This window comes from Pezoporus flaviventris, unplaced genomic scaffold, assembly GCF_033815535.1.
Source record: "Pezoporus flaviventris isolate CSIRO_AGI_PZ_B2104156 unplaced genomic scaffold, CSIRO_AGI_Pfla_v1 ptg000029l, whole genome shotgun sequence".
NCBI lineage: Eukaryota > Metazoa > Chordata > Aves > Psittaciformes > Psittacidae > Pezoporus > Pezoporus flaviventris.
In genome coordinates, this window is record NW_026892577.1 from 18323371 (window position 1) to 18343772 (window position 20402).

Genomic DNA, 20402 nt, shown 5'->3' on the forward strand with positions numbered 1-20402 from the left:
AGGCTCTACATGAGACACATTGCAGTTACTGCAGGCAGTGGCTGTTGGCAGGAAGGGCTTTCTCTGGGGTCACGGAGGCTCCCATTGTCTGTATTTCAGGCCCATCAGGGCTCCTCCTGCCAGCTTGTGAGGGTTCCACACAGCGGATGGCCCTGCCACCTTGCAGCCAGGCCTGGAAGAGTCCTGCTGCTACCCCATACAACCACACTACAAATGCAGGTGTAGTCCACAGGCAGGAGTGCTTAACGGGAGTCACCTCCTTTTAGGTGTGCAAAGTCTCCTGAGCATCGTGGTTTTCCACAGATTTCACATGGAGGGCTGTTTCTGTGTTTATATGTGAGCACCCTGTGTCGGCGTTTGAAGCAGTGGCGCCTTTAAAAGAGCAAAAGAGCATTGTCATTCAGCTTCTTGCACTAATGCGATGTAATGAGCACTTAGAGCAGCAGCAGGCTACACAGGGGCAAGCAGGCAGATATCCTGGATGAACCAGTGGTGGGAAGAACTCAGGGTCAGAAAACAGGGTTTGAAGATCCTCCTGGAGCTCTACAGCAAATGGCACAGAGGAGCTTCTCTTAGCTTAGTGAGGCGAAGACAGATACGGCTCCTGACACAAGCTCAGTTCCTGCCCTGTGGTTTTCTTCAAAGGGTGCAAACAGACTGTGGTGGGCTCAGAGCCAGGTGAGGGCAATGGAAGGTGTTAAATTGTTGGTCTGGGTCCACCTGGACACTCAATGGATTTCTGATCCCAGCTGGCTCCAAGATATAAAAGGGCTAGGCTAAGAGCAGCTGCTTTGTGGCCCTTAGCAAGAGAGCAGGATGGGTGTTGTAGGACAGTCTAGGACTGCATTTGGAGCTATGCTCTTCTTGGGGTTTTTTGGTCTCCTGGCTTTGGTTATGGGAGCTCAGGGTGGTGGTTTTTCTGATCCCAGTCTGCTGGCTTGTGGTCAAGAAAGCATGCAGCTCACCTTATCTCCAGGCTGGGAAGGGAATGCTACCTTTATGTTGACTGCTTGGGGTAAGTGAGGATTCTGTCAGGAGGCTTTCTTGCTGCTGTGTCTTTGTACAGTGCACAGGTATGCCTGGAATGAGGAGAAGGAGGAAGGTTTTAATGTGAAGTGTTGCCCAGCAGCTTCAATGTATCTTGTGTAGCCAGGGGGCTGTTAGCTGACCCACCAGTCAAGGGTTGTGGTGGAGTGCTATGCTTGGCTCTAGCCAGTCTTGGCTGCTGGGCTTTCCCAAGGGCCTCTGCTGGTTCAGACCCCAGTACTGGCTAGGGTTTTATTGCCTATGGAAAAATAGGATTGTAGTGAACTCTATATTCAATGTAGGATGCTGAAGCCCCTGCTGCTGTCCTCTCTCTCCCTAGATATTGAGGGGAAGGCACATGCTTTGCAGAATGACTCGGAGTGTGGGCTCTTGGTATTTGGGACTTCAGATGGCTCCCGGACAGTAATGGTCTCCTATACTGGCTGTTATGTCTTTGAATGGGTAAGCAACCTCAGGAGTTCTGCTGGCACTGTGACTGCCGCTGCTCTGGCTGCCCTGACTGGTGTGGCTCTCCTGCAGGATGGCCATTATCTCATGCTGGTCGGGCTTGAAGAAACTGATGCTGCTGGACAAAAAGTTCTTCATGAAGAGAAGCTGCTCAGGTGCCCTGTGGACCTTCCTGGTAAGATTCTGGCAGCCCCTTGGGAAACTCTGCTTGTATCTGTGTCAGTGGGTACCCTTCCTTTCAGATGGATGTTCCTAGTCAGTTAGTGGGTTGGGAAAGGGGACTTGCTGTTGGGCAGAAGAGACTCCCTGGAGAATGGTTTAGATGCAGGAGCCCCTAGCTTGCTGGGGACTTGTTCCTCCTTTGCCAGCCTAGCAGCTGAATGTGCCTTGTGTTTCCTAGCCCCGGTTTGAGTGTAAGTCCCTGTAAACTCAGGGATTGAGCCAGAGACTAGATACAATGATTTTCCTATCTACCGGAGCACTTTACCTTGGCAGATACCATGCAGCGCAGTCTCCTTGACAAGGCCCCAGGGAAATACAGGCCTTTTCTGAGCAGGCTTCCATGCCAGCTCCAGGCATGTGTTTGATCCTCACCAGAGTCCAGCTTCCTTTGACTTGTATGCTGCATCACCATGATACCTTCCTCCAGTGTCCTCTGTGACTTTGTCCCTCACTCCTGAGCTTTATAGCTACAAACTCCTGCTGTTTCTTCCAGCCCTGGATGCTCCAAGCAGCAGTGTCTGCTCTGCTGTACTCAGCCAAGACCGACTGCTGTGTGCCTCCTCGCCTGTCAGCCAAGGAGACTGTGAAGTGCGAGGCTGCTGCTATGACCCTAGGGATAGGGTGATGCCTTGTTACTTTGGTAACACAGGTAAGTGTGAACAACTGCTCTCCCCTCTTCCTGGAGGAGCTGCAGACTGGGATTCCTCACTTCCCTGGCAGAGCAGGATTAGTGTGTACCGGTTCTGCAGGTGGCTTAGGGCTATGTTTTTGGCTGTCAAGAATACTCTGTCCTATTGAAGCACCCAGCTCTTTCATGTGTATTGCAACATAGCCTGGCTTATGGCCAGGTTTGGTGTTAGTCTTGGAGCTGGTTAAGCTTGTCTGGCTGTACTTTGCACTTGCTTTGGGGGTGACAGGCAGGAGAACCTGCAGGACTTGCTGGCCTTGTCCTTGCTGTGATGTTTGAGCCTCCTTTCCATCCCACTTCTCCCTGAGCTCAAGACTGGTTGTATCTTTTCCTCCAGTGACGGCTCGTTGCACACCAGATGGCCATTTTTCCATTGCTGTCTCTCGGGATGCGACCCTGCCACCTGTTATCCTGAACTCTGTGCAACTGGCCAGTGGACACAGTACTGGCTGTGTGCCTGTTGTGAAAAACAATGCATTTGTTGTGTACCACTTCCCGCTCCCTGCCTGTGGCACCACTTTTCAGGTAAGAGCTACGGCCCTCACCAGGCTAGAATAGCAGGAGCTTGCAGACCTGGAATAGCCTGGTGTGGCTTTAGCTACTTAGTGGGCACCTTGTAGACTTCCGGAGGCCAAATGCTGTTCTTCAGCCCAGCCTTAATCCAGCTTGACTTTACTGCAGTGACAGTGCCGGGTCTGTCCTTCCAGGTGACTGGAGACCAGGTCATATATGAGAATGTGTTGGTGGCATCCAGGGATGTGAAGACCGGGAGGCTTGGCTCTGTCACTAGGGATAGCACTTTCAGGTAATACTCTGGGGCTTGTATTGCTGAATGCCGCTGTGTTCAGTGTCACCAGAGAAACTTCATCTTGTCTTTAGCTCTGAATTCACAACAGGGCAATAGAGTAGGCTAAGGTCTGGTATGTCTCTAGTTGGCAAGAATAAAGCTGATGCTGATCAGTGAAGCTGCACAGGCTCAAATCTGAACTCTGAAAAGAATTCACAGTATGCGTTAAAAGGAAATGTGGGATGAAAGACTGGGGACATGACTAATTAAAGCAACTATTTCTTTGTCATCTTGGAGAAAGGAGATATCAGAGTGACCTTTATCCGATTCATTTGGGGCTTTCCTGTCCTACCAGGTTACATGTCCGCTGTAGTTACTCCACCATTGGGAGCTTCATTCCCTTGAGTGTTCAAGTCTTCACATTGCCACCACTCCTTGCTGTGTCCCAGCCAGGTCCTCTGTCCTTGGAGCTGCGTGTTGCCTCAGGTAGGATAGATTTGCAGGACTTGTTTGAGCGTCCTGGTGCAGAGCTCTGATCTCTGCTGAGAATTAAAGGAGTATTTGATGGGTCAATCCAGCACTGCTTCTTCCCTGCCTTGGTGGGAACTTATTGCCATGGCTATAAAGGATGCTCTCGGGCTCTCTTTCTGTTTGTTCCTGCTCTAAAATGGCTGTTGGTTTTCTTCTATCCCAGATGGAAGCTATACTTCCTACTATGCTGACAGTGACTATCCTGTTGTGAAGACTCTGAGAGACCCTGTTTATGCAGAAGTCAAGATCCTTCAGAAAACAGACCCAGACCTGATTTTGGTCCTGCACCACTGCTGGGCCACACCAAGTATCAATCCACAGCAACAGCTGCAGTGGCCAGTTTTGGTGGACGGGTAAGTGACTTGTAAATATCTTTACAAGTGTCTAGGGTCAGGTGAATGACTTCCACTTTTTTTACTGCTGGCTTCTTTTCAGGTGCCCTTATGCAGGGGACAACTATCAGACACAGCTGGTGCCTCTGAGTGTTACCTCGGGACTGCTGTTCCCTTCTCATTATCAGCGTTTCACCCTCTACACATTCACCTTTGTGGACTCCACTTCTCAAGAGATGCTCTCTGGACTGGTAAGATCCTGTCCTGGTTGCCTAGCTTCCTAATGAGGACAAGTAACATGTGAGCAGTAAGAACTACTTTATGAGACTTTTAGTTTTCTTGGAAGGAGGAGGCCAAATGTCTAAGAAAATCCCCTCCTGCAACAGGAGGAGAGAGGTTCATGCAAGAAACTTAATTTCCTGAGTTTAATGTGGTAGAGGTAAGGTGCATCACTTAGAGGGATGTGTCAGGAAATGGGCTGAAAGAGTACGTCTACTTAAGCAAGGGCTAACTTGCTGCCTAAGCTGTTCTGTTGAAGTAACTTAGGGTGTATGCTTCAACCATGCTAAACTTTCTGTAAATTTAAGTGTAGTGGTGCTTGGGCAGCTGTGTCCCAAGCGTCAGAAGTGCTGTAATGCCAGATGTGAGTTAGAAGGTGTATGGTAAAGGCACTGCGGTTGCCCTCCGCAGGCAGCAGAGGGCTCCAAGGCTACACAGGGCCTGTACGCAAAGCCAGCAGAAGCAGTCTTCTTGCTTTCTCTTCTGTAGTCAGGGGCCCTGGGTCTGGCCTGAATGTGTTAACTTTCTTCATAGCAACGCACAGGGGGCTCTTGCCCTCACAAGCAGTTCTGTGGTGGTTTTTTTTTCTTCTGGGGGGGAGGGGGTGTGTTAGTTGGTTTGTTGTTTGTATTTTTGTTCTGTTTTTTTTTTTACTTGTGGCTAAAACTGTGTTAATAGCTAGAAAACTGTGTTAATTGCTGAATAGTGCTTGCACAGCGTCAAGGCTTGTTCTCCTAGCTCTGCTGTCCAAGCAACATGTCTTAACCCCAAGTGAGTAGGCATAGGGTAGGCTAGAGGCTGGAAGGAGTACAGTTGGGACAGCTGACCCAATTGATCAAATGGATATTCTATCCGTTATGTCATTCTCTATAATAAACACTGGAGGGTTTTGTCTTCCAGTGTAGCTGCTACTCAGACTGGCTGGGCATCAGTCTGCTTATGGGAGTGGGATAGGTGATTTGCCTTTCATCACTTGTGCTTTTGTTACTTCCTCTTCTGTTCTCCTTCCCTTATAAAATTGTCAATATCTCTTGAGCCATGTTTTTGCTTGCTTTTGCTTTAATAGTCCTTTCCCACCCAGCAGAGACAGGGTAGGGGGAGCGAGGCTGTATGGGTACTTAACTGCTGACTAGGCTCAATGCACCACACCAGGGTATGAACTGTCTACAGATACTGGCTGAGTGGTTTCAGGCTGTGTCCATTCTTCCTAGGTGTACCTGCACTGCAGTGCTTCAGTGTGCCACAGATCTGTACAGGAGTCCTGCACTACCACTTGTCCTGCTATAGCCAGTAAGTGTCCTAGCCCTCCTGCTTCCCATCCAAAGGGGCAACAAGGGGCTAACCTCTAAGCTGGGGCGTAGGATATGTAGCCTATGGATTAGTTATCTTGAGCCATGGACAGTTTGAAAGGTATTTCCTACTACTTTCTACTGAGGAGGTCTTCAGAGGCTTTTAATTCTCTACTGACTTGCATGAAAGCCTGGCTTTCAGAGCTTCTCATATGTTGAGAAGCTGACCTAGACAAATTTTGCTGACCTTCAGGTCTGTGTGTCTTCTCATGTAAAAGCTTCATATTGCTCTGTAGGGAATAAAAGGAGTGCTGACCATCCTCTTGAGGATGGTGCCTCCCATGTCTGCAGCAAAGGCCCTGTGATTTTCCTCCAGGATGAGATAAGATGGGACACAGCCAAGGATGGCCTTGGTAAGTGTGCCAGCCCAACATGACCATTTGGGGAAGGTCCTGCTCCAAGTCTTTCCCACAGAAAGTCTGAGCCCCTGAGGCATCCCTATGCCTCTCCGGGAGAGTGTTTTTACTGAGGCCTCTCTTTCCTCCACAGGAGCAGATGTGAATGCTGCAGCCCCCTGGGCTCTGGGGTTTGCTGCTGCAGCAACTGGGGCAGCTCTGTGCATGGTGTTTGTGGCTGCTGTGCTGTGGTGCAGGAAGGGGTCTGTAATGCATGAAATCAGTATACTGCAGTTGTAATAAATAATAAAATAAAGCAGTTGTAAAATCCACTTGGTCTGTGGGGCTGCTTCTACCTGGGCATGGCCACATACAGGAGTGTGTCCTGGGGACCCTGGCTGAAAGCCTCTGCCTGCAAGACAAAAAACTTTCCTGATGGCTGAGAACTTTCCAAATGCTGTTTCTCTGAATCACTCTCACTTCCTGGCTATTTATTGTGCTTTGGGGCTAGCGCTGACTGTCTGCTGCTGTTAAGAGGGAGCCTTTTTAATGACCAGGGCAGCTAGGAAGCTGCAGACTGAGTCAGAGGAGTGATGCTGGGTGGTGTCTACATTTGTGTCAGTGGCTGAGGTGGCCTCCTGACGTCCTTGTCTTGGCTTCTCTCAAACGCTGTGTAGAAGTGCAGCAGAACTAACCCAAAGCAAAACTTGCAGCTGCTTCTCCTTTGGGGATGCAGAGCTGGTACCTGACTGTGCAGAGGAGCTGGGAACTGCCTGCTTGTCCCTGAGCTCACTAGGTAAGTCAGGGTTGTGCTCATATGGTTTGAGACTTGGAGGCAGGAATGTCAAAGCACTACACAAATGGACCTTCCTAATGATCCTATATGGGAACCTACCTCTCTCTGGAAACAAAAAAGGGCAGGTGGGACTTTCTGGAGGATAAGAGCAGGGAAGCTTCATTTCAACTGGAAAAAATATCAAAGGGCCTAGGTCGTTTGAACTTCAGGAAAAAAAATCAAACTTGACTTGAAGTTTAATTTTAAACTTTAATGTGAAAGCAGACAGTGAAGTCTTCAAAGATTTTGGTTTAAAGCTAATTTGACACCACTGTTGGCATAACAGTGCCACAGATGTTGTTTTGAGATGAGAAAACTTCCTGTTCTGAGCATCAGGAGCAGTTTAGTGTGGTGATTTCAGTCAGAGCAGCTGAGCAGGGTCATTCTCGTCTTCCTGAGGTCATGGACAAAGACAGTCCAGCAAATGTCTCCAGATGGTGGAGCAGGAAAGGGGGTCTACCACCCTACTTCCTGCCCAAGCTGGAGGAGCTCTGGTGCTTCCACCCACACTAAGGTCCCTTTAGAGCTGATGGAATAGTTCTTGAGCAAGTACTTTAGAGGGGAAGGAAAAAAAAATTTTCTCTTCCCTCCTCTGCCCCTGTTATTAGAAATTATTAGTGTGTCAGCCCCCTTCCCCTACCCCTGGGCTATATTAGAAATTCCCCCTGTTAAAAGACAGTTGGGCAGTCTTATTCATACCTTTCAGGGGCCTTTAAGGTAGAAGAGCAGCTTTTGTATACATGGAAGCAAAGGACTGAACAGTGTCTTGCTTGAGGTATTTTTCTATGTAATTGGCCACTGCCAGTGCTGCAGTTGGAAAGCGTTAACGGGTGGTGGGAGCTACTTTTAATTCTTTTCTTACTCCAGCAAGAATTTTTTGGAATCATCTTACAATGTTTTTGTTTTTTCTAGCATAACTGTTCTTCCCTGCTCCTTCCAGGATAACCAGTGCTCTTTAAGTCCTGCCTGTTTTGAAAATGTAATCAGAAGATAAGACTGTTCCAAGTTGTACGGTGGGAGAGTGAACGAGATCACAGGCTGGAGAAATCCTCATCTGGGTATAGGTCAAACAGACTCATCCTTTAGGGAGCGTCTCTGGCAACTAAATGGCCTTGGTACAGGTGGTGATCTGTTTGGGGAAGCTGAGTGTAAAACTCCTAATGACAGGTCTTTAGCCGCTGTCTGTAATGTTAATTAACTGGGCAATTAGAGTAATACAGACCACCCCTTTCCAGTACATCAGGCAGGGTGCTCTGGCACTGCTTTTAGAAGGGTGTTAGCCAAGATTTACACACCCTCCTGGCTGCTGCTGGAGCCTTCCCGTGCCCTGTAAGGCAGACAAAAATACTTGCTTAGAGAGCTTAGGTGTCTGTGTGGAGACTGAAGGAGAGCGAAGTCCCTGCTCAGCTGCTCCCTGCTGCCCTCCATGGGGCTGCTGAACCATTCCAAAGAGGGAGGGAGCTCTGGGCACATAGTCTCTGGGGATCAGGTAGGTTCTGCTGCAGAGCTGGATCTTTCTGTAATGGCCCTACTTCTGAGTGCAGGGTGCATGCACAGGTAAGTGGAGGCGAGAGCAGAGGAGTGAACTTAATTCCCTCAAGCCAATCCAGGAAGTATTCTGTGCTTAAGGCTTGGTATCTGGTCCTTAGCAGGAGAGGAAGGATGTAAGCAGCAGTGGGATGAGGTGTGTGTGTGAAGCACTGGTACAGGGTGAAAACTAGGCAACACAGACATTTCACCCTCTGGTGCATTGTCTCCATCTTCCTAGCCTGTTCTCCTCTACTAGGATGTTGGGGCTTTCATAGCTCAATTCTGCAGGAGATAAAATTGAAAAAGTGTGTGTTTTGTTTTTTTCCCTACCTCCACAGGTGCATTTCTGTCTCTTCCCCACCCCCCAGCCTCTACTTTCTTTAGCTGGGTCTCATTGATTTCTCCTTCTTTTGAGTAACCTATGCGACTTGTGTCGGCACCCTCTTTAGCTTCACTTTACACTGTTTGGTTATACAGCTGAACTAAAGGTGTGGGTTGCGTAGATATTTGCCTTGGCTCCTGCAGGTGAAGGAAAGCTGCCCTGTTCAGGATGTTGTTGTGGGCTGTGAGTGAAAGAAGCTGATGAAAAACAGCCTTGAAGCCAGCACCTCTTGGCTGAGCCTGTTGTGTGGTGCTGCTAATTAAGCCAGATTTTTGGGAAGAAACCCTGATGCTGAGTATCTGCATACTTTGTCACCACAGCCTTCACCCTTTCCTCTGGAAAGTGGTGTGTGCTGCCTTGCTGTGTCTATCTCCTTTGTGGCTTTGGAAGCACTTAATATAGTGCTGCTAAAGCTGAACATCTACATGTGGCCTGAGCTTTCCAAAGGCTCTCTGTGCTGTCTGGGTCTTTGAAAACAGCACCAGCCTCAACCAACCAAACTTGTTGCTTTTCCAAAGCTAGAGTTCTTTGAATGTGTGGAAGTAACAGTTCCTTTCTTGCCCACCTGTGTTCACCTGAAACTATAAATGTAGCAGTTGCTATACTAACATCCAGGGGTTCATTAGCCAAATATGTGAAAACAATTATTGTAGTGATGCTTTTATTAAATTTCTTATGCTTGTATTACAATGAATTCTGTAATGGAGAACTATACAGTATGTTACATTTAATAAATATATTTCTGAAAATACATGAATATGTTTCATATAATACTATAGTAAAAAAGAGTGCTAATTCATTTTAGTAAAAAAAATACAATAAATTTATAATGTGAATGGTGGTGGCTGGAAATAGCAGTTCATGATGCTACATCTTAAAACACTTCAAATTCAGTTTGCACTGATTCACATTCCTTACAGACTCTGTAAAGCTGGAGGGATAATGAAGGGTGTAAGTTAATGCAAGATTTTAGGCCCCTGTATTTATGGAGATACACAGACTATTCACAGAATAATCAAGTTATAAATCTTTCTAGCTTTGGATGAAGCTAGCAAGATATACAGTGAATAGCAGAGTCCTGCAGCAGCTATAACTAAAATATTAAACATAGCACCTACTTTAGGGTGCTAACTTTGAGTCAGCACAGACCTTTTGGGGTTTTTATTGGGTGGGTGGTTTTGGGTTTGGTGGTTCAGTTGTTTTTTTTTTGGGGGGGGGAGGGGGTGGTTGGTAGGTTTTTTGTTTGTTTTATTGTTGGTGGTTTTTGACATGATACACAACAACCCTTCTGATATTTGAAGAACCAGGACTGGGCTGCTGCCTTTACTCCTGAACCACAGCTGCCTGGAAGAGGGGGAGCTTTGAATCTCAGAAGAGATCCTGCTCTGGTTTAGCAGACTCCTAGGGCTCCACCTGATCCTAGTGGGCAAGGAGGAAGCATATGTTACTAAAAGGCCAAGCCTGCTGAAGTTGATCAATTCCTGACAGCTTCTCAAATCTTGGTTCCCAGGCAAGCTTGGGTTATGGAAGGATTTTCAAAGAGCAATTGCTTGACTTCCACTTGCATTGTAATTTAGGGAGTAGAATGATCTACTAACAAAAGGAAAAGTCTTTCCTCTATGTACATCAATTATTGTGCTAATACCCGCAAGAGCTGGTCTGCAGAGACCACTGCAAACATGGGACCTTCAGAAGCATGTGCTATCTGTCTCTTGAGTCTGGAATCAGTGGACATGAGGCAGTAAGGCAGCTACCGAACATGGCCACTGTTACAACTGTTACACAATTGTAAACAGGACCCTAAAGACCAGCAGCTTGTAAAGAATGTATGTGTTTTAATAACTCTTCCTTGCAGCTCTTTGCTCCCTCTTGCCTTTTCCCAGCAGTGAGAGCATAGGCTGAGCCATTTGGCAAAATGACTATCCTACGTGCACAGCTAGAGGACTTAACTTGTAATTTAGAAGTAGGAATTCAAGCCTGGTTCCCTCCCCAAAAAAAACCTGATAGCGTAAGAGCTGGGCTGCCTGGTGAAACTGAGGTGTTGCCTCAGATGAACCCTCTGGTCACTTTAAAGGCTAATTCCCACAGTGCTCCTCACTCTAATGTCTGCAGGGCAGCACTAGATTCGAGGGGCCTCTGCAGAAGGAGCGAGCTTGCAGGATTAGAAGCTAGCGGTGGATTCAGGAATGGCCTTGTAGGAAGTCTTGGCTTTACAGACTTGGTTTTCCTGTTAAATTCCAGTAAAATGGCACAGCTGGTCAGATGCTGCTCTGAATGGAGGAGCTGTGTTGGGGACACACAGAGACTGCCACTCAGCCCACCCTGCGAGGAGGCTGTCCTTCCAACAGCCACTTCTGCACTGGGCAGTGAGTCCCTGGCACCCTTCTAGATGCTGCTGTGTCCCATAAAGCTTAAATGTATTTCAGCTGGAGAAGTTCCTCAGAAAGCAATGATAATTTAAAAGCTTCAATGTTTCAGTAATGGTGTTTCTAAGCCAGAAAGGAGGAGGAAGAATTTCCGTATCTCTATCATTTATGTTGCCAAGACACTAACAACAATTTTCATCTGTGGCTTGACTTTCGTGAGTGTATTTCAGATTCAGGAGCAAAGCTGTACATAGCTGAGCATAGAAAGGTCCACGCACCTTTCTCTACCTCCCCCTTCTCTTTTTCCCTTCCAGTAATCAAAGCGGAGTTGCTCTGTTGACAACTGCAGGATGCAGGTTGCACAAAGTAACCTTGGGGTTCTTGGATTTGTGTCCACTGGTGTTCCCATTTTGCCTTTCTGAAACAGAAACATGTAGTGAATATGAGAGATCAGCAAAAGTTTCTCTGTATTTAACCCGTGGGCTGAGTTGGGAAGATGGAAGATGAGGCTGAGCCTGGTTCTCTTTTAGATTATGGGCAAATTATTTCTTTCCCAAGACACCTGGTTGGCTTATTATTTCGGAGTCTTTTAACCGACTGCAGATAAGAATTTGCTGCTGCACTTCTTACGAAAAGGCTGCATGATGTAGCCTGTACGAATACAGATACCTTTAAATTGTGTTTTGTGTTTGGTTTTGGTTGTTTGGTTTTGCTTTTTGTCAAAGTGAGAACTATTAAAATGAAGGTATATGGGCCAGTCCTCAGCTGGCATGAATCCATATAATTTGAACTTCAAAAATCTGACATGTTGTCCTTTCATGTCCTTTCATGTTGGAGCATGTCTGGATGAAGGTACAGGACTGTCTCATTTCTGTGCTGAGAAGAGGCAAAAAAAAACCCTCAAACCCACAAAGAAACACATGCTGCTTTACTTATTTTACCTTATCCCATTTGACTCAGGTTATCAGAAAGGCCATATGTTTTCATTCTTTGTATTTTGTCCCAGAACGATCATGGAGTTCCTCTCAGTTTTCCTTAGCTCTGAAGACATAATATCTGGCCTTAGAAAGGGAAAAATACAATTAAAATTGACACCCAGCAGTCAGAACACATGGCTGTGTTTTTAGTATTAATATGCTGTGCATATGTATTTAACATCCAAGCTGCACCCAGAGCAGCTTCCCCCTCTCCAGTTTGAAATTCCAAAACAGACACTGTCCAAATATTTGTGGCAGCATACAAAAGGAAAAAAAAGAGTGACAAAATGCAGCACTTGGCACAGAGTCACAATGTAATGGATGAACACAAGCATCAGTTTGTTGACAGCAACCGCTATTTTCTGCCTAGCTGGAAGCGAAGGGGGGAGACTGGTGGATGAATGTCACAGGGAAGTTAAAAACTCTGGCCTGAAGTAGTAAGTAGGAAATGAGACATTTTGAAGAGCAACAGTAAGCTAGGTGCTGCAGACTGTCTCCAACTTTTTTTTTTTTGTTCATCATTTATTACATACGATTGAAATAAGTGTAATGCATTCTATTTGGTTGTAATGGCTTAGCTCAGCCCTCTGGGAGCTATGGAAGACAAACCTTCTGGAACACTATTTTAAAAATAGCTGCTGTTTAAGAAAGAAAAGCTATAGTTTTGTGGGGGGGTTTAATACAATACTTCAAAGCTATTTATTTACAATAACAGTAACTTCTATTTGCTTCAAATCCTTAATTTTACAAATTTTCAACTCAAAATCCTGACTGATGTGGTGCAGACTTTTTATTTTGCCAGCTACAAATCTGTTTTCTTTTTGACCTAAACGTTGCATGATTTTTGTCTTGTTCAGCTTTTAATTCTTTTTCAGTGGAATTGTCAAACGTCTGCCTTGATGTTATTCTTTAATTCTTTGGCTGCTTTGCAACCCTGAGCACAGAGATCTCTTGGCAGTAATTTCCCACATGAAGGGCAGTGTTTGGACCCAGATATGAGGCTCTAGGGCCCTTTTCGGCTTTGCTATACAATAATGAAGATGGGAATCGTCATATTAGGACTCCACTGTCCTTCCTAACTTACTTTACCCTAACCACAAAGTAGTCATCCTACAGCAGCAAGCTTTTGGTGGCTGTCAAACTGAAACTAGCATCCTTACCATGAAAGATATCATAATTTGAGTTTAGCTCATTCCCACGCAGCTTGCATTAAAACTGCAACTCCCACAGATACACATGTAGGTGTGTCTGCGCTGGAATGCCAGAATGGGATTGCCCAAAGCTTCCCAAATTAGACCCCGCCCTGGAAAGGGGTTGGGGATAGCGTCAGAAAAGCTCCTGAACACAATTCCTTTCATTGAGATAGCTGCCTCTGTATCTATGCCAGGGCTGGAACAACTGCTGGGCCAGTCTGCTTCTCAGCAGCAGTAACGGCAAGCAGTGGAAGGCTGCATGTCTCTGTTTGTCCTCAAAGCGAGCTAGGGAAAGTAAGGAAAACTCATGTAAAAGCGTTAATTTGCTCCTCCTTGACCCTGGGTTTTGGGGATTGTAACACGATTCTAGCCAGAGCCAACTTCACACATTTTATAATGTCAGATGGAGTGGCAACATATAGGCAAAAACTTGATCAAGGTTGGCTCCTGCAGAATTTTCAGCCCCTTTACATATCAGGCTAGATTCTCTGCTTACTGAGACCTGACTGGGTTTAAACCACGACAACTGTTCAAAGCAGCATCAGGTTGTAATTGTTTAACAAGGGCAAGTAGTTGACCATATCGTCTGTTATCATTATCAAACTAGTCACAGTGGAAGGGCAACAAATTTTTGTCTTGGTGGTCATTTGAGCTAGAAGTAATTCCTTGCTCTTTGTGGAGGGATCATTCTGCAATAATTTGGGGAAGAAATCTACTTTCCCCACCTTAGGTCAGATCCAGGCCCATGTGCTGCTTAAGTTCGTGACACTATAATCAAGTCGCTCATCAGCCTCTTCTGGCCCTCTGCACAAAATTTTGCTTTGCAGGAGTAAATGTACCAGCAGGAAGAGAAAAATGAAATGAAAACCGGAGCCTGTTTAGAACAATGTATGACAAACCACCAAGTCTTGTGCCAGTATGTTTACCTTGGCAGGCCCCCCTCTCTTGTGCTGGAAGAACAAAGTTCTCTCTACTCTGAGAATTCTTTCGTGGATGTTTGAAGAAAAAAAAAAGAAAAAGAAAAGAAAACCAAAACAACTGCCCTGAGCAGATCATTCATCATAGCAGAGTGGGAGCATGAAAAGGGATTTGCTTTGACCTAGTTATAAAAACAAAAACAAAGAGACTTTCCCTAATTGCCCAAATGAATGGGTGTTAAAAGCAACAAAGAGAATCATAGAATAGTTTGGGTTGGAAGGCACCTCTCTGCTTCCTTCAGAGCTGCATGTTAATACCGGGCACTAGGCTCCAACCTGTTTCAAGTGCAACACCTTGGGAGATGTCTCTGTGACCAAGGAAGCCCGGGTAAGCAAAAGCCAGCCAATTCCATACGCCTGCATGTACAAACAGAACCAGAGCCAGGACAAACATGTTTCATAAATTAAAACAAAGACAGTGGCTTTAAATGCTGAGAGTATCAGGGCTTCAATGTTTGCTTTGTCAAGAGCTGTAGACAAGCAAGACTTTCTTGCTTTGCCATTCTGCCGCAGGAAGGGCTTCGCTTTTTCTCCAGCAGCATTTGAAGCCCTGTCACTAACCCTAAACCTAACTTTTTATTTCAAAGGAGCTGAGGGCCACTACGTATCCAAAATGCCATAGAAGCAAGGTGCCCAGCTTTTTCAGGCACTGGTGAAAAGCCCAGTGTGCATTGCTTTTGCAGGGTGTGGGGTAAAAAGGGCAAGACCAAATGCAGGTACGGCTGGGGAATAAAAGGCAGGAAGCAGGAGAACAGGCAGTGAAGGGCATGAGTAGAGGCAAGGGTTTTATGTAGATATATGAGAGAAGAAAGTTAGTGAAAGAAAAGAGAAGGCCATTCATCAGCTATGGAAAGCAGCCTGGAAAAATTAGTGTATGAGATATCTGGGGCTGTCCAGTTACAGTCAGGTGAAAAAAATCATCAACTTGGCATCTTGTTGTACAGCATTTCCATGGCATTAGTAGCTGTCCAATACATATGTGGAAGTAGCAAAAGCTGTTTCTGTTAGGAGCTATGAAGCCAAGGACCTAGCCTGCAATTCTCACAGTGTCCTCAGTGCTGCAGGGAAAGGGACAAATGGGAGATCATAAGAGACATGACTTTTCTGAAACCCAAATAAAATCCTGGTTCTATTCAGGTTTAGAGGGAAGGTTCCCAAGACTTTACATTTTTACCCCAGCTGGTTCACCATCTATTTTAGATGGAACTGTTTGATCTCTTTCTGCTTTGTGTTTCTTTCAGTTTCCCAAACAATAGGAGGAAGCTTGCCTGTTACGTGTGCTTGGGCTCCAAGCAAGCTTTTCCCAGCTGGAAAAGTCACTCCATGAACTACAGCGGATTTTTTTTCCAGATGTAATTTTGAGATTCCCAGTTCCCTTACGCGTTTTTTAAGGTAGGTACAGGCTAAGGGGAACAATGGGACATTCCAGAGTGCTTAAACAACTGCTGTTCCCCCATCACCACCCCCTCTAAAATCTGAGGAGGGCTTAAGCACATTTGAGCTGTTTCACATAAGGTTACTGAGACCTCAGCTGAAAAAACACAGGGAGGTACGCAGCTCCATGTAATGCTCCTGCTTTGGTGAGTAAGATACCCAGTCTCTTCCTGCTACCTGATTATGTACACAAACAACCCAAATTCACCAGACCAGCTGGGAGATCTTGGCAAACGCACAGGGAATATCTGTGCAAGGGGTAGCTGGCAGCACTCTCATTAACTCAGAGAGACATGCACTGCATAGCATAGCTCAGAAGCCAGGCTGTAACTAGCCTGGTAGACAAACTTGCTCAAAGGACCCGCACAGATGTCTTAATAGAAATTAAACCTTGCTTGACCCAAACGTTCATCTCCAGCAACAAGCACATCCCACCCATAAGCACATACTCAGCAACCTTCACGTCATCTTCTGACAGGAAACCTTCCAGCTAATCCTGACTGTCCCATCCCATCACACATCAGATGCAAGACGGGTTACAGTTCCACTAGATGAAAAGTGTGAAGGTGGATAGAGGACAGCATTAACCTTGACTGTAATGCTTAGGAGCAAGCTCTGACTAGTTGTCAACATGCCCTTGCCCTGTTGGGAATATGTATCTTCTTTTAGGGACTCTAACATTTCCATTATTTTCACACAGGTAACATTATCCAGTTAGGATCTTAGAGCACCTGAGGCACTAAGGAGGCAAATGGCAAGGATCACTACATGCAATGGAGGGAATGTAAGGAGAGATCTTCTCCAGCCAGCAGCAACCAGAAGTAAATCTTACATCACCTCCTCCCAAAGACTAACTGAAAATCTCCCACAGCTCTGCCTTACCTGTACAGCTGTGGACAAGACCTCTTCAGAGCGGCAGAGGACAGACCCAGCTTGTTCTGGTTTCTCAGACGTGTCTTCCTCATAAGATCTTTCATTCTCCCCCAAGCATGGCTCTCAGCCTAGGGAGCAAAAAGAAGTCACAACTTGGAAGCACCAAAGGCTAGCTGCTGGCAGACCTCATCTGGCCAACATATGATACTTCAGGGTACTCCAGGGTGGTAGGAAGAGGGGAGATTCCTTATTTCAGACAGATAAGAGTCAGGTACCAGGACACCCCCCACACGCACCCACCCTGCAATGATGCCTAGTGGCCAGCCTGTACTTGTATGGGACACAATGAGACAGGATGGATCAACTGTCACTAATACCATTCTTCTTCTGTTTTGTCACCAAACTCTGTTCTGTTACTAGGACACTCCTTTCTGACCCAAGGTTTCAGAGAGTGAAGGCGCTTCACTAGGGAGTGAGTAGCTGCTGAATGGCACGTTTTACCTTATTGTTATACTGTGCTAAAGGTTTGGTTTCCTACCTACTCGTATGCACCCAGGGGGGCTTTACAACAAAAACAACACAAAAAAGCAGCTTGACTCCATTCCCCTTTCTATTAGGCCAGGTGCATTGGTATCATCCCTTTTCAAGGTGATGACTTCTGTGGACCATGAATTAGAAGAGATCAAGCCTTTGTTTTCCTGTCAGGTCTGCAAGCTGCAGCTCTTGGGCACTTACATTTGAAATGCTAATAGAGATTATCAGGAGGTCAGGGAGTCCCATGAGGCCTTCCCTAATGTTTATTCTCTTCGGGCTGTGAGCTCATCTGGACTCTTGAACTGTAAAGGAGCCATGCACCAAAAAAATTAATGGGTTGCTGGGATTTTTGGGGTTGTTTTTGGTTGTTGTTTTTTTTTTTTTTGCTACATTGTTTTAAATTTCCTAAACTAATGGCTGGAAAACCTTGGGAACAGAATAAAAAGGATCATGCCCCAAGACTCGTGCAGTGGGAAGAAATGGTTCCATTTAATGACGTTCTGAAACCATTGTCACATTTGGGGCTTTGTTCTGCCAGGTCTCGAGGTGCCTTCCCACTGTGCCACCAGCAGAGCCATTACTCCATGGGTTGTGGCCACCTTGGGAGCACAAGCTGAAAACTGCAACACTGGTTTCTGTGCTATTGAGTTAATTGCCTGTAAGTGAGACTGTTTACGCATGGAAATATCAAACCTTTGTGTTTACTACTAGGATTAATGTATGCCGTGGAAGGGTTTTGGAGATCTCAGCAGTTAGTCCCTTATTGTGCTGGTGGTATCCCAGAAAAGCAAGCACTGTTCATGTGACAGCCTGAGCAGTTGCCTGTTCCTGAAGGCTAGCTAGCTGTTGTCTGCAGCGGGGGTGGGAGGACAGCAGAACACATGCAAGTAAGTCAACATATATGTCTGTCTCTTGCTTTGATAGTAAACATTGGGAGTGAGTGAACCTTTTTTTATTCATGTATAATATCATGCACTATACAGGGGTTTAGTCCATGCTAATGCAGGTACTAGTTAAATATATTCTGGAAAGGCAGTACATACCGAGATGTTTTTGCTGACGTCTAGACCCTAAAAACAAAAGGCAAATAATACTGATAAATAAGACAGAGGGACCATCTCAACAGTGCTGGGAACAGAGTGGCTCTATTCTCAGCTCTGGTCTGGAGTCCACCCATAGCCTCTGTGAAGTCCTTTATCTCTTTACAGTTCAGTCCCTCACATGTGCGATAATCCCTTCTTTCCTTCTCCACCTCTTACCTCTCTTTTGTATTTAGACTGCCAGTTCATGTGTATAGCACCCAGTAGTGCCAGACTTGTGCAGCAGGATTCCCACGCAGTACCTCACTTTAGAAGTAAATGGGGCATTTAATGCTCAGGGTACAAAATGCAGCACTAAGTGACAATACTAAGGTGTGTTGTAACAAAAAGAGCATGAGGATTTAGTTTAAAGATGGATCTTGATTCTGCAGTTCTGTGAAATCATCAGGGCTTCCTATTTGCTTAATATAATGTTTGCACTCCAGAAGTTGACTGGACACAAGGCAGAACATAGAGCACATTCTAGGATTCGGCCTTGATTTGGTTGTGACATGTTTCATCAAAACGTTTGCAACTTATTTGCAACTTTGGGGTGGAAATTTCATGAGGTCTTTCCCGTGAGAGCCCTCCTCCTTCCTCTTTCCTGTCGGGCTGGGAATACTGTGATTAGAGCCTCTGCCCTGGCATTTCAGCAGTTCTGATTCCCACCGGAACCTGAAAATGCTGAGGCAGCCACAAACAACGGGAAAGAAAGGGAGAAGAAAATCATTCGTCCTGGCTGTCTGAAACATGCTTTGGGGACTGGAGCTAATTATACTGATATGCTGCTAGTCCGGTACTAAGTGTCGCCAATGAAGATTTGACCTACTAGATTTTTTTTATATGTGGTAATGAATGCGTAGTTGGTTTAATCTGGGTAGCAGCAGTAGTGAAGATACTTATGGCAGAGTTCATGCATTATCTGTAGTGAGAGCTAAAGCCCATGCTGATGTCTGCAGTGCTCCACTCCCCTGCACCAGTGCTCTGCTTGTGCCTTTCTCAGCATAAAGACATATTCATTGCCTTCCTTTAAGGCTGGGAGCAGAGAGGCAGAGAGCAGCCTGGCCCTCAGTGCCCCAGCACCATTCCCTACCAGACAGGGTTGGCTTGTTCTCATGGCACCCCATTCTGATCTGCCTGAGCAAACTTCTCCCTGCTTCTCCTACAGATCCCACTTGGAGTCTGACTCCAAGCTTATCACTCACCTTTCTTACTGCAGGGTCCTTTGATGGAAAAGCCTGAACTTCAGTCATACTACCAGCTTCTCTGTACTCATTCTCCTTGTTGTTCCGACTGTTTGACAGCTTCCTGAGTCCCACCATCAGTTGGCTGTTTCCTAATTCTGGGTATCTCTCACCTCCTGCAATGAAATGGAAGGATTTGCTCATGTTTCTCATCAATGTCCTGTTAGGACAGCCTCTGGGCAATGCTGCTAGCAAGCTGCAACTCCAGATGGGATGAGAACCCATTTGCTTTCATGCAAAGCTGCAGTGGAAAGAAGATAAATGCTCCAAAAAAGTGTCTGACCACAACAGGACTTTCTAATTGCTTCCACATGGTCTTATTTTCCTTCCAGAACTGCTCTGAAACTGCCAGGAAAGAGCTCTGAAATTGCTCAGCACTAGAGATCCCAAAGGCCATTTACACTCTGACTCAACTCTGCTAGGAGGTGTGTTGATGTTCTGCATTTCACCAGGTATTAGAGGCAGGCTTAAGTCCAAGGTTTGAAATAAACTAATCAGCCTTGCTTAGTGGGCTGGCTCACATCTAACACTGGATCCAGACTTTTCAGCTGGCTTTATCATCAGGAGGCTGAGCCCAGTCTTTCTAAGCCTTCAGGAAAAGTTGTTCTCTGGATCCAAGCTTTGCAGCTGGGGCTTATTTCCACTTGGTCTATATAGAATAAGTCATCCTCCAGGAATGTGTTCTGTGCCTGCTTGAGAGGGTATGAGACTAAAGGCATAAGGCTTTCCATCTTGGATCATATTCTACCTTGGCTAGTGGTGTTTTAAAGCCAAATGGAGGGACTCCACTAACAAACCCATTCAAGCATGCTAAGTTTCCAAAAGAGAGACCCATTTTATAACACATTTGTCCTAATCTTTGTTGCCACAGCTGCAGAGCAAAGAGCCTTGCTTCACACATGTGAAGCAGCAAGTGTTAAAATCCTAGGAGTAGATTTTAAATTGCGTTTCTTAGATTTCC

At 45.9% G+C, this 20402-nt stretch overlaps 2 protein-coding genes across 2 annotated transcripts in view; one reads left to right on the forward strand and one right to left on the reverse strand.

Moving 5' to 3' along the window:
* Positions 1-481: 481 nt before the first annotated feature.
* ZP4 (zona pellucida glycoprotein 4) lies at positions 482-6317 on the forward strand. The gene is made up of 13 exons (XM_061459568.1): positions 482-678; positions 930-1015; positions 1367-1488; positions 1567-1669; positions 2210-2365; positions 2742-2929; positions 3112-3209; positions 3547-3677; positions 3886-4075; positions 4158-4305; positions 5545-5623; positions 5919-6035; positions 6172-6317. Exons 1-13 carry the CDS (start codon positions 482-484, stop codon positions 6315-6317), a joined length of 1761 nt encoding a protein of 586 aa, XP_061315552.1.
* A 4555-nt stretch (positions 6318-10872) lies between these two features.
* Positions 10873-20402, reverse strand: part of LOC133272323 (uncharacterized) — a 29429-nt gene continuing 19899 nt past the window's right edge. Inside the window, exons 5-9 of the mRNA XM_061459429.1 lie at positions 19403-19557; positions 18162-18188; positions 16594-16712; positions 12072-12191; positions 10873-11548 (exon numbers count right to left, since the gene is read on the reverse strand). Of these exons, the coding sequence (XP_061315413.1) occupies positions 12095-12191; positions 16594-16712; positions 18162-18188; positions 19403-19557 (398 nt within the window). The 3' untranslated portion in view covers positions 10873-11548; positions 12072-12094. The remainder of the gene's footprint in view (positions 11549-12071; positions 12192-16593; positions 16713-18161; positions 18189-19402; positions 19558-20402) is intronic.

Bases quoted from the DNA above. Each gene is read 5' to 3' on its own strand.
- ZP4 (XM_061459568.1), top strand. From the start codon at position 482: ATGAACCAGTGGTGGGAAGAACTCAGGGTCAGAAAACAGGGTTTGAAG. The intron at 679-929 runs GTGAGGGCAATG...TTCTGATCCCAG, and splicing joins TGTGGTGGGCTCAGAGCCAG to TCTGCTGGCTTGTGGTCAAG. The intron at 4,306-5,544 runs GTAAGATCCTGT...CATTCTTCCTAG, and splicing joins AAGAGATGCTCTCTGGACTG to GTGTACCTGCACTGCAGTGC.